This window comes from Doryrhamphus excisus, linkage group LG12 (assembly GCF_037039965.1).
Source record: "Doryrhamphus excisus strain RoL-2023G ecotype Guam linkage group LG12, RoL_Dexc_Guam_v1.1, whole genome shotgun sequence".
Taxonomy (NCBI): Eukaryota; Metazoa; Chordata; class Actinopteri; order Syngnathiformes; family Syngnathidae; genus Doryrhamphus; species Doryrhamphus excisus.
This window is the reverse complement of record NC_136368.1, coordinates 3,498,212-3,511,869: the sequence shown is the minus strand read 5'-3', so window position 1 is coordinate 3,511,869 and position 13,658 is coordinate 3,498,212. Positions and strand designations below refer to the sequence as shown.

Here is a 13,658-nt window from a genome sequence, read left to right as displayed (position 1 = left end):
TATTTATTGTTATTATTGATTTATGAATTTATTCTAGTAAAATTGTGTATTATTTTTCTTACAATAGAATATATATTTTTATGACTTCATCCACAAAATATTTTGACTTTATTTTTGTAACATTGTACTTTTTTCCCCCAATTAAAATTTACAAAAATTACAACTTTAGTTTAGTTTCTCATATTGCAGCATATTTTCTTATTTAAAATTTTTTTATTTAAAAATGACATTAATTATATATATTTGTTTATGTTTATTAGGTCCATTCATCGTATTACGACTTTTTTTTAAAGCATCTTTTTAGATGTCAAACAAACATTATTTTACTTCATAACATGACGACGCTATTTCTCATTAAATTACTACATATTTTTCTTAATATTTGGATATTTTTCTGGTAAAATTACAGCAAATTTTTCCACATTTTTTGCTGTTTTTTTAAGTTTTCTTTTGAAATTATATAGTTCCAATGTGTCACTGGCGAATAAAGCCAATTTTCCAAAATTGTTTTGGTTTCTCTTACTATTATAACTTTTTTTTTTTAAATAGTGTCTTTCAATATTTCAAAAGAGATTATTTTTCTTCATATTTACAACACTATTCTTGTAAAGCGACAACTTGGTCTTGTTCAATTACAACTTTTTTCTTAATAATTTGACTTTTCTGGTAAAATGTTCCATTTTCATTGTTTATTTTAAGTTTCTTTTTAAATGATATGGTTAGAATATATGGCCAGGGAATAACCCAAATTTTCCAAAAAATTTAACTTTTCTTACTCTTATATATGATAGTATGACTATTTTTTAATATTTCATAAGACGTTAACATATATTATGACGTTATTTTGCAAAAACGAGCACTAGTTCTCATTAGATTACAACAATATCTAATATTTTGACTTTAATATTTGACCCGGGCTGCACTTTGGATACCGCTGGTTTAATGACATATTGACATAATATTTTTGTGGTGTAACTTAAATATGAATAAATGTGTTTACCTCAGCTTGACTGGAGTCAAGTTAATTTTGATAGCTGAATGACTTCATAGAAATGATTTATACTAATAGTGAATAGTAATAGGAATAAAGAGTCAAAGAAGCGTATCTGCATGCTAATGACAAAATAAATATTTATGTATCATTTACAAGACAGAACAAGCGGCCACATGTGTATAAATAAGAACACATTGAAAGAATCCACAATCACCTCATCGAGTCCCAGAGAGAAGCAGCTCGACTGGTGCCAAGTTCGAGTCCGTCAAGCCTGAAATATGTGCAAACACATTGACACATCATTCTGTGTGATTGTCTCTTTTCTTCCTGAATCCTATCTCCTTTCCTGTCTCCTGCCTCCTTCCCTGACTCCTATCAAGATCTGCGAGGTTCTAGTCCGTGAGAGAGCTGGGTCAGCGTCTTTTGGTTGTCGATCACGCTGAAGTGACGCACGTAACGCCGCATCTCCGAGTGGTTCTTGTTCGTGTGCGGAGACTCCGGACCTGATGGGGGGGAAATGGGTGGTTCTTTCATTATTTTATGATTGTATGGTTTATTTTATGATTGTATGGTTGTGACGGTAGTGTGCAGGGGTGGCGGACTAGACTGACTCATACAGGGTGATATTTGGCCCCCTCGTGAGGCAAAGGGACACCTCCCACTATGAGCCATTGCACTTCTACATGACTAAAAGCTATGATGATAATACACAATAATAAACACAATGGTGAATTATAAAGTTGTAACTTTTGGAAATTAGTTTGGGGCACAATACTATTGGAATAAAAAATAAAAGAAGAACTTTTGTAGAGGAAAGCTGAAATTGTTGCAAAATAAAAAAACAACATAAAGAGAAAAAAACTGTGGAAATTTGACAAAAGTCATAATATTACGAAAAAAATTCAGACAGAAAATTACTTCATTTTAGCATAGAATAGAAAGAATACATTTTAATATTAATACTTTAATATTAAAATACCAACTTAAAACATTAATATTAGAATATTAATATTAGAATATTAATATTAAAATATTAATATTAAAACATAAAATTCCAACTTTAGTTTGTTTTGTTTCTGTTAATATTATTCTCTTAATATTAATATAATATAATAATATAAATATGTGCATATTAATATTAATATATCAGTATTAATATTGATATATTAATATTAAGAGAATAATATTAAGAGAAACAAAACAAAATAAAGTTGGAATTTTTGGAAAATTAATTGGGGGGGTATAATACTACTGGCTTAAAGTCCAAATATTATGAGATGAAATTATGAGATGAAATGTTGTAACAAAAAGGTTGAAATTGTTAGAAATGAAAAAAAAATCCAAGAATAAAGTAAAAAATATTGCGAGAAAAAATATGTGGTAATTTTAGGAGCGTGGAGGTTTATTATGAAAGGATTTTTTTTATGTTGTAATGTATTGTTATAAAATTGTATTGAACTGTACAAAAATTATTATTTTAAAAAGTTTAAGCAAATTATTACATTAAAACAGAAGAACAGAACGGGTGGAAAAGTTGATTCTATGAATATAATGATATTATGGTGATATTAGGTGTTATTTGGTTGTTGGCTGTGTGACTTACTGAATGGCTGGCTCCTGCAATTCCTGACAATCTTCAGTGTATTGGCTATCATCCGCTGGGAGACAAAAAGAAAAAAACTATCAATAATCAATCCATAATTATTAATAACAAAATACCTTTTTTTTCTTCTGCAAAACTGAACTGAAAAGATGAGTAATCTCATTCCGAGAGTACATGCAAGTCAATGAGTAATGGGTCTGAGCTTTTCTTCCTGTCACTCACACACACCGGTGACCTGGATAGATAATTGATAATTGGTAATTGAGGGCTGATCTCCTGCTCCTGTGAGGGACAGAGACCATGACGGGCAGACTCACATGCCTAGACACCTAAGACTATTTGAATCAGGTGCTCAGTATGTGGAAGACTTGTTTTGGAAACAAGAGACCTCTATGTTGACCCTTTTTATAAACTATTTTTTTTTTATAAATTAGTTTTCCAATAACAACTTTTATATGATATATTAATCATATTGATTTGGATTTATATATTTAATAACAACAATAAAAAACTATATGCTGCTATGATTCTATTTTTCCTCATAATATTACCTTATTCTCATACAAAATTACAACTTTTTTATCTTTAGAATAGGATTTATTCTCGTAAACTTACAGCTGTTTTTTCATTTGTTTCTAGTATTTATGACTTTATTCCCATAATATTTTAACTTATTGTTGAAGCATTTTCCCCACAAGCTAATTTCCCCCAAATTCCAACTTTATTTGTTGTTTTGTTTCTCATCTCATGACTTTTTCTTTAATATTTCAATTTGATATTACTAAAAGGACATTATTATGGCATTATTTGTCCTCATAAGATACGAAATGATGTTATTCTCATAAACTTACAACAATTTGATTACATTTTTTCATCTAAATATTTTGACTTTATACTTGTAAAATGACTTTTGATTTTGCAATTTTTTCTAGTTTTCTTGCTAAATTCTATTTTTAGAATTTAAAAAAGGCCAGGACACCCCAGGTCTACGGATTAGCTCAGTACAATAAAAGCTTCCCATAGCAGACCTTGTGGACACGTGCACTCACGTAGCACAACCGGAGCTGTGCAACACTTTGGGAGCACGGTACTAACATAATAACCACATCTACTATTATTTCTGAAAACATTTTACATGAGGTGATCATTGTGTTGACTATTTGGTGACTATTTGGTGACTATTTAATGAATAATGAATTAGATGAGAAAGTAAGTTAAAAAATACGAGTTAAAAAATAGTACCGTTTGATTTCAAGTTTGGACCCCACTGGGTTTATTTTAAGGGTCACTAAGTCAGGAGATCAGGATTTGGATGTTTTTGAATAATATCTGTGAATTTGCTGCATGGGTGAATCCACTGTACTGCAAAGTCTTACCATTTTCTCAAAATTGACTAAATTGTCGATAAAGGTCTTGTTTCCCTCGTGAGTGAACGTCATATCTGGAGAGAAGGAAAGAGGAAGTGAGAGGAAAAGACGTTTAAAGAGCAGGCGGCATCAGGTGGTGTTTGTATGAAAAAGGTCGTGACCTTTGATCAACAGAGGCATGAAAGGGATGATGGGAGGCTCCAGCTTGGCGACAGTCAATCTGTACGCTCGATGGTTCCTGGACGGATCCTGTTCAAAGCGTCGCCGTCTTCAAAGCGGCACATGATGCCAGGCAACAGAGCGTACTTGAAATAATACTTTGACAACGTCAGCTTACCATCAACTTTTCAAATTCTCCATGGAACTTCTTGAATTTGCCGGGTAGTTTCTGGCAAACAAAACACAGAAAAATGATCATTTTTGACATGGAGCCAGGAGATGAACGCTTGAAGAAGAACCGACCTCCCAGGTCTGACTCAGCCTGCTCACTGCCGGGTGGCTGAGCCCCATGACGATGGCGAAGCAGGCGTTCAAATTCCTGTGGTCCTTGCAGCTTTGGAACAAGAAATTCAGAAGGAAGTACGGCCAAAACTCAGTTTTATCATTCATTTGTTGCAAAACTTACAAAAAAGGATGGAACTTTGACACTTCAAGGTACACATATAGATACGCCAAAAACTTTCATATATTTAAGGAAAAAAATGCATGCAAAATAATTGAAATTATCTGATTAAAAAGTTGAAATTCTAAGATAAAAAGTCATAATTATGAGATATAAAGTCATAATTATGAGATGCAAACAAACACGTGCTGCCTTCACTGACGCTTTCGTCACATGGAGCAGTTTCTCATCTCTAATAATAATCTAGATTTTTTTATCCCATCATTTCAGTTTTAACTCATAATGCCAACAATATCGACATTCTAGGTCAGAATTATGACATTTAATCTTGGAATTTCGACTTTCTGTCATACCTCGGACTAATCCCATAATTTGGACTTTTTATTTCATACTTTTGTGACTTAAATAATTGTAACTTTCTTCTTATTAATCTTTGTAAATTTTATTTTTCTAATATTATGACTTTATTTCTGTAATATTCTGACTTTTTCCCCAACTTAATTTTTGCTAAATAATAACTTTGTTTTGGTTTCTTTTTCATATTTGACTTCTCTTTTAATATTTTAGTAAAACCATATTATTTTCCCTCACACCAATGCAACATTTTGACTTTATTCTCATAACATGAAAACTTTTCCGCAATATTAGTTTTCCAATAACAACTTTTATATGATATATTAATCATATTGATTTGGATTTATATATTTAATAACAACAACAATAAAAAATATATGCTGCAATGATTCTATTTTTCCTCATAATATTACCTTATTCTCATACAAAATTACAACTTTTTTATCATTACAATATGATTTATTCTAGTAAACTTACAGCTGTTTTTTCATTTGTTTCTAGTATTTATGACTTTATTCTCATAATATTTTGACTTTATTGTTGAAGCATTTTTCCCACAAGCTAATTTCCCCCAAATTCCAACTTTATTTGTTGTTTTGTTTCTCATCTCATGACTTTTTATTTAATATTTCAATTTGATGTTACTAAAAGGACATTATTATGGCATTATTTGTCCTCATAAGATACGAAATGATGTTATTCTCATAAACTTACAACAATTTGATTACATTTTCTCATCTTAATATTTTGACTTTATACTTGTAAAATGACTTCTGATTTTGCAATTTTTTCTAGTTTTCTTGCTAAATTCTATTTTTAGAATTAAAAAAAAGGCCAGGACACCACAGGTCTATTAGCTCAGTACACTAAAAGCTTCCCATAGCAGACCTTGTGGACACGTGCACTCACATAGCACAACCAGAGCTGTGCAACACTTTGGGAGCACGGTACTAATAATATAATAACCACATATACTATTATTTCTGAAAACATTTTACATTAGGTGATCATTGACTATTTCATTAATAATGAAATAGAGGAGAAAGTAAGGACATTGTTCTTACTGGGATGCAATTTTTATGAACTTTTTGAGAAGCTGCACACGTTTGCTGAGCTGAGGACACAGGCAGACCTCGGTGATCACCCAGAACTGAATTTCATTGAACCTCCTCAGGAACAGGTCCAGGTTGACCGTGCTTTTCTTCAAGTGTTGTCTCCCAAAGATGTGGTAGATCAGTTCCAACTGGCAGACACAGACAATACTTTAGTCATCTTCCTCCTTCATATGCGTACATTGCAGAGTTATGCACAGGGAAAATATTTAAAGTAGGACTCAGGAATCATGCTACACCTGACGACTACTTCCCATAATCCCCACAAACCTCGTGTACGCAGTTGAAAAGCTCCCAGTCATACAAAGTCAAATGGTACGCAACATCTTTGGAGCTCATCCACTCAAAACTGGACAAGGAGCCGGCAGACGGACCCTCCTGCTCGGCCACGGGGGTCTAGAAAGGAGAAAAAAAGAAAAGTGTTTCAGGGATGTCAAATCCGACGGAATGTTGGCAACAAATTCAAAAGGCACCAAAATATCCAGCTGATCCTTCCGGCAGGCGAAGAGACGTCCGTTGATGGTGAGAGAGGAGAACACGGACACATCCGTGGGTTTGAACGTGACTTTATCTGCTCATCCAACACAAAGACATACAGGAGGTTAGACATGTGTCTTTTTGCCTTTGCACAATACTTTTCATAAGGACTTCCGGTTTGAGTGAACGCTGGAGCGAACCATCTCCAACCATAATAGCCACTGTTTACCGTCCATCTAAGCCTAGTACTGATTTTATCACTGAATTCTCTGCCGTGGTTCAAAACCCTGCCGCTCGTATCATCACCAGACCCCCCTCCATGAGTCAAGAACCCCTGTCCTGCAACAACTCCACTGGCTTCCTTTTAAATTCTGCATTACTTATAAAATTCTGGTCCTCACCTTCAAGGTCATAAACCACCTCGCCAACCTCCTTCACATAAACACTCCCACTCGCACTTTTAGGTTCTCTTCATCCATCCGACTCACCCATGGGGTCCACAGCTTTCAGTCGCTCAGCCCCCCCGCCTCGGGAATGCCCTCCCAGAACACATAAAAAACTTCAGACTGAGTTCCCACCTTCAAATCCCAGCTTAAAACTTATTTATTCGGACAGGCTTACTCTATTCCGTAATTCCAATTCTGCCATTTTATGTACGTATGTGGTTTATATATCGTATTCTTGCTCCTTGCTCCTTGCTCCTTGCTCCTTGCTCCTTGCTCCTTGCTCCTTGCTCCTTGCGCCTTGCGCCTTGCGCCTTGCGCCTTGCGCCTTGCGCCTTGCGCCTTGCGCCTTGCTCCTTGCTCCTTGCTCCTTGCTCCTTGCTCCTTGCTCCTTGCTCCTTGCTCCTTGCTCCTTGCTCCTTGCTCCTTGCTCCTTGCTCCTTGCTCCTTGCTCTTTGCTCTTTGCTCTTTGCTCTTTGCTCTTTGCTCTTTGCTCTTTGCTCCTTGCTCCTTGCTCCTTGCTCCTTGCGCCTTGCGCCTTGCGCCTTGCGCCTTGCGCCTTGCGCCTTGCTCCTTGCTCCTTGCTCCTTGCTCCTTGCTCCTTGCTCCTTGCTCCTTGCTCCTTGCTCCTTGCTCCTTGCTCCTTGCTCCTTGCTCCTTGCTCCTTGCTCTTTGCTCTTTGCTCTTTGCTCTTTGCTCTTTGCTCTTTGCTCTTTGCTCCTTGCTCCTTGCTCCTTGCTCCTTGCTCCTTGCGCCTTGCGCCTTGCGCCTTGCGCCTTGCGCCTTGCTCCTTGCTCCTTGCTCCTTGCTCCTTGCTCCTTGCTCCTTGCTCCTTGCTCCTTGCTCCTTGCTCCTTGCTCCTTGCTCCTTGCTCCTTGCGCCTTGCGCCTTGCGCCTTGCGCCTTGCTCCTTGCTCCTTGCTCCTTGCTCCTTGCTCCTTGCTCCTTGCTCCTTGCTCCTTGCTCCTTGCTCCTTGCTCCTTGCTCCTTGCTCCTTGCTCCTTGCTCCTTGCTCCTTGCTCCTTGCTCCTTGCTCCTTGCTCCTTGCTCCTTGCTCCTTGCTCCTTGCTCCTTGCTCCTTGCTCCTTGCTCCTTGCTCCTTGCTCCTTGCTCCTTGCTCCTTGCTCCTTGCTCCTTGCTCCTTGCTCCTTGCTCCTTGCTCCTTGCTCCTTGCTCCTTGCTCCTTGCTCCTTGCTCCTTGCTCCTTGCTCCTTGCTCCTTGCTCCTTGCTCCTTGCTCCTTGCTCCTTGCTCCTTGCTCCTTGCTCCTTGCTCCTTGCTCCTTGCTCCTTGCTCCTTGCTCCTTGCTCCTTGCTCCTTGCTCCTTGCTCCTTGCTCCTTGCTCCTTGCTCCTTGCTCCTTGCTCCTTGCTCCTTGCTCTTTGCTCTTTGCTCTTTGCTCCTTGCTCCTTGCTCCTTGCTCTTTGCTCTTTGCTCTTTGCTCTTTGCTCTTTGCTCTTTGCTCTTTGCTCTTTGCTCTTACTATACTCTTATACCACTTTGATATTGGACATGTCCCCCAGGCCCCACTTTGGGCACCCCTGGTTAACGTCATTCATTGTCCAAACAGGACATACACGTGCTGAGTGTTCTCACCTCCTGCCGAGCTGAGACTGACCAGGAGAAGATCATCCGCCGAGCCCAGCTTGTCTGCCACGGCGTCCATGACGTCCCTGACCGAAGCGGCCACAGGAGCCCGGATGGTGATGTAGGTGTGGTCACAGCAGAACACTTTGAATAGAACTGACGGAGAACCAGGAATAGTCATGTGTTGTGAGTCACATGTGAGGTGGCGCCTGGACTCACTTTCATCATCGCTCTTGATAGGCTGACACTTGTGGAGCTTGTCTTCTCCCGTGCTGAACTGCCGCAGTAGGACTTTGTGCTGGGGGGGCGGGGGGATCCACAGATTACCAGGAATCCAACACCCATCATTTCAAGTCAGACTCAAGACTCCTGATGGAGATGTACCTTTCTGTGTGACGCATCGTCAGTGCTGAAAGGTTGGAAAAAAAAACTCATCAAGCGCCTGAGAATTTGCTACGATGAATTGTATGATATGATAAAACATACTTGTACTTGACAAGTTTTTCCAGCTCTGTTAGCTGCTCATTTAGAGGTGGAAGTGGTTTAGCATCATTAGATACAGCCATCAGAAAGTCCTGAAAAAGACAAAAACACACGAGTAGATCAACAAATGGCGCTAGTCTACAACAAGGATGTGCAAAGTGTGGCCCGGAGGTCATTTGGAGCCCCTGGCTGCTTTTTATTGGCCCACGACACATCTTAAAAATCTTATTTAACAAGAAAAGAATCAGCAGTTATGAACATTAAAATATTACCAAAAAAGCTGCGATGTAAAGAGGAAAAAGTCGTTATGTTATGAAAAGACTGATGTAATATTATGAAACAAATTCATGTTGTCATTTTTGGAAAATCAGGTGGGGGGAAAAATGTTATAATAAGGTGAAAATATTATGGTCCTAATATTACTATAACATTTACAAAAAGAAAGTTGAAGTAGTTAGAAAATTTTTTAAATCTCCAGCAAAAATGACAAAAAAAGGCATTGTCATTTTCCGAGAATAAAATTTAAATTAAATTAAAAACATGTAACAGTAAAAACAAGTTTTTTTAAGTTTAGTCAAATTTGGTTGATGAATAAACGCTGAATCAACTCCAAAAAAATTACAACATAGTCATATTTTACACCAAGAAAAATGTAGAAAAAAATATAAAAATATACTATATAGTATAAATATATAATATTATAATATTATATTATATTAAATTATAATATATTATAAATATATAATATATATGATAATATATATAATATATTATATATAATATTATATAAATATAAGAAAAAATATAAAATAGTTGGAATACAGCTGTAACTTTCCGAGAATAAAATCTCAAAATCTTAAAAGAAAAAGTCGTATTCAAGAGAGAAAAAAGTTGCAATTTTAACAGAATTAACTCGTAATATTATAAAATATATATTGTAATATTAAAAATAATATACTAGCATGACATTTACATTTAACAATGTTATTTAATATGAAAAATGGATTGGGGGAAAAGATATGTTATGACAATATAATATATATAATATAAATAAATAATAAATAAAGTTGCGACTTACTAAAACTCCACTAACTGCACATCCCAGTCTAGGACCACGACTGGTTAGTAACTGGTGTACAGTAACCTACACAGCTAATAAACTCTATTCTCTCCATGACTGTGGGCCTGTGGCTGACCTCCAGGAAGGCCACTGAGACGTCCTCCTCCTGCAGTTGGTCTCCATGCAGGGCAGCCCACTGCATGACCAGACGGATCACACGCCGCTTGTTGTTGAGCGTGTAGTCCAGCTTCTCCTGCTCTGAGCCCTGCGAGGCCTGGGCATGGTAGGTGGGCAGCAGTAAAGGGTCAACGAAGGATGTAGAAGATGATAGAAGGATGGAATTTCATAAGGCGGACTAAAGGATATTGAGCAATTAACGCCGGACATAGTTGAGCGTTGGGCATGAAGACACAGTGCGTGAGCACAAAGTCATCTAAAGATGCATCTGGAACACAGACGGACAAAAAGAACATCAAATAGTCATCCTGGTATGGAGGGGGAGACCAGAAGATTTGATCATGATGTTGATCATGTCCACACCACCATGTGTGTGCTTTCTGAAGTCATCTGGATTCATGTCAGCAGGAGATAGCTGGTTGAACGATGTCGCAGCCTTCTTATTCCCGACTAATTACAGCGATAAGAATGTCTTTCAAAGAAGTGTGCATGGGCTTCTGTGAACTTTCTGTCATTTGATCATTGTTGTTATTGGTTTGCGTGTGGTATTTCCCAAAGAAGTACGTTGAAATCTACCACCTCAATTATGAGTTTTTCTATTACGTCACCTATTTTATGTACAAGCTACACTTCGAATTTCTGGTCGCAATCATCGCGTTTACAGACAGGATTTAATAAAGGTAATGAAGGACGTTAATTAAAATGTCATTGCAGTCTAATGTCCCTTAGAGTTATTTTTTATTACCCCAATGCCTTCATTTAGTTTCCTCCCACATTCCAAAAACATGCTAGGTTAATTGGCGACTCCAAATTGTCCATAGGTATGAATGTGAGTGTGAATGGTTGTTTGTCTATATGTGCCCTGTGATTGGCTGGCCACCAGTCCAGGGTAGACTCCAGCACCCCCGCGACCCTCGTGAGGAAAAGCGGTAGAAAATGAATGAATGAATGAATATTCTCAAATAAGCCACATCAACCTGATAGTACCTGATTCTGAACCTTGACAATCCATTCGCATCATCTCAAGCAGGTGCTCCAGAATCTTCTCTGGCGTCCCCGACATTACCTTGTACCTACACACACACACACACACACACACACATACACAAACAAAACAACATCAAGAAACCACAACAACACAAAACAAGACCGCGGAGGATAATCGATATAATGACAATGCAAACCGATAAGAAATCAAGTTTTGACCCAAAAAGAAATCAACAATAAATATGAATCCTGTGTAGAAACAGTAGATGATTCTTCCTGGAATCTGTTGCCATGAGAAGAAGGAGTGTCCAAATAGTGAAAAATGAAAGGATGTAACTTTTTTGAGACTGGGATATTTGTTCCAGCTTGTGGGCTACACAGTTACTGTGTTTGAATCAAACTACGGTGTGGGTCAAGGGTCAAACTTGAGGCACGCAAAAAAATGACCATTAAAGGAAAGTTCTGTTAACACGTCATTAATGTATTAACTTCGATATTTTATATATTAAGACTTAAACAAACACACATTATTCTTAATTACTATTCTATTAAATGACGTTGTATAAAATCATAAAATTCTGACTTTTTCTTGTTAAACTCCAGTTTTTTTTCTTAATATTTTGACTTTATACTTGTAAAAATACTGCTGATTTTTCCTTTTTTTGCTGTTGTTTTTTTTTCTTTAGTTTCTTGTTCCATTGTTTAGTTATTGTTTAATTCATTCATGAACAATTAAAAAACAGCTGTGGGCCACAAATGGCTCCCCGTCGGCACTTTGGACACCCCTGTGTTAGTGTAGCCCCACCCACCAGGGTAAATACTCACTAATAATGATGAACGATGTGAAATACAGTAGTTGCTAGTATGATAGTAGGTAGTAATACTACGATAGCAGTACTTGTGATGGGAGGATGAAGCTCCCTGGGTGGATGCTCGGCTGCTGCTGAGGCTTTTCTCCAAAACCAGGACATCCTGACCGTGCTCCTTGAGGCGCACCGTGTTCGCCTCCACATCCTTTACAATAAAAATATGGATTTCATAGATGCATTAGCAGCTTTCGACCAGCAGAGGGCAATAGTGGAAAAGGTCAAACTCCAAACCCTTAAAATCCTGTTGAAGTCCTCCTTGTCCACTCTCAGGAAGTGACAGTTGTCCTCTCTCAGGACAATGGAGGCCGCCCGGGGGGCGTCATTGACGAGAGCTAGCTTCCCAAAGTCGTCCCCGTCGTGCAGCGTGCAGACGACACCCTGCTCAGGACAGGGCGGCCGTCAGCTGAGCAGCCATGACACAACGTAACATGACATAAGGTGATAATAGACCAACTTTCCCATAGATGACCACGTTGACGGAGCCCTTTAGGATAATGTACCAGGACGCCCCCTCCTCGCCTTGACTGAACACTGGCAAAGACACAGGAAGGTGTCAATTAATCAATCAATTAAAAATATGTTTATTATAACAATAAAACTGGAAATAATTAAATATTAGCAGTAATTTTACAAGAATAAAGTCATAATATTAAGAGAAAACATCAAAATAACAGGATTTGTCATTTTGGTTGCATAAAGTTTAAAGACCCCCCAAAAAGATGTTTTTGTTTTTTTTTTTACTTTAGAAAAATAACAAAGCAATGACTAAGTTGCAATTTTTGGTAAAACGAGGTTACAGAAAATGTTATAATATTTGTCAAAATAAAGTCATAATTTTACAAAAATAAATTTTACAAAAATAAAGTTGAAAATGTTGGGGGAAAAAAAGAGGAAATGAAAATTAAGAGGAAAAACGCCTTATTCTAATAACATAATTGAAACAAAATATTCTATTAAAATGTTAATATAATTCGTACAAAGTCATGATATTAAAAGGAACAGATTGAGAACAGAAAAGAAAAGTAAATTGGACTTTTACAAGAATTCAAATACAAGAAAACTAATAATATTTAAAGAAAAAGTTGTCATCTTAGGATATTTTTTTAAAGGATTTTTCATGATATTATAACAGTAAAGTCATAATATTAACAAAAAAGACTTAATTATATGAAATAAACTCATAAAATAATGTTGTTTTATTCGCACAATGTTGAAATATTGAAGAAAAAACAACCAAGAAAAACAAAGTTGTAATTTTGGTAAACTATATTGGGGATTAAGTTTTTAAATATATATATTATGGAATGATAGTCCAAATTTTATAGGGCATGAGGTCATAATTAGGAGAAGAAAAGTGAAAGTTGAAATAGTTGTAAAATACGATGATCATTTTCAGTTCCACGACTATGGCTTTCCTTTTCTTTGGCGCACCGCCACTTGGAGACCCAATGAAGGGTAAAAAGTCTACTAATAAGTCAAGCAGCTGTGTTTCCTCACTCTAATGAATTAGTTCTCCAAAAAGTCTT

The 13,658-nt window shown here is 37.0% G+C and overlaps 1 protein-coding gene across 1 annotated transcript in view; it reads right to left on the bottom strand.

Annotated features, from left to right (window-relative positions):
• Nucleotides 1-1,113: 1,113 nt before the first annotated feature.
• rapgef4a (Rap guanine nucleotide exchange factor 4a) overlaps nt 1,114-13,658 on the bottom strand; it is a 34,118-nt gene continuing 21,573 nt past the window's right edge. The window contains 19 exon segments of the mRNA XM_058082612.2: nt 1,114-1,497; nt 2,598-2,652; nt 3,974-4,038; nt 4,126-4,213; nt 4,302-4,352; nt 4,427-4,517; nt 6,005-6,183; nt 6,323-6,448; nt 6,526-6,623; nt 8,566-8,712; nt 8,776-8,854; nt 8,941-8,965; nt 9,043-9,131; nt 10,236-10,386; nt 10,466-10,544; nt 11,264-11,349; nt 12,162-12,277; nt 12,364-12,510; nt 12,587-12,663. Coding sequence (XP_057938595.2) covers nt 1,370-1,497; nt 2,598-2,652; nt 3,974-4,038; nt 4,126-4,213; nt 4,302-4,352; nt 4,427-4,517; nt 6,005-6,183; nt 6,323-6,448; nt 6,526-6,623; nt 8,566-8,712; nt 8,776-8,854; nt 8,941-8,965; nt 9,043-9,131; nt 10,236-10,386; nt 10,466-10,544; nt 11,264-11,349; nt 12,162-12,277; nt 12,364-12,510; nt 12,587-12,663 — 1,877 coding nt within the window. The 3' untranslated portion in view covers nt 1,114-1,369.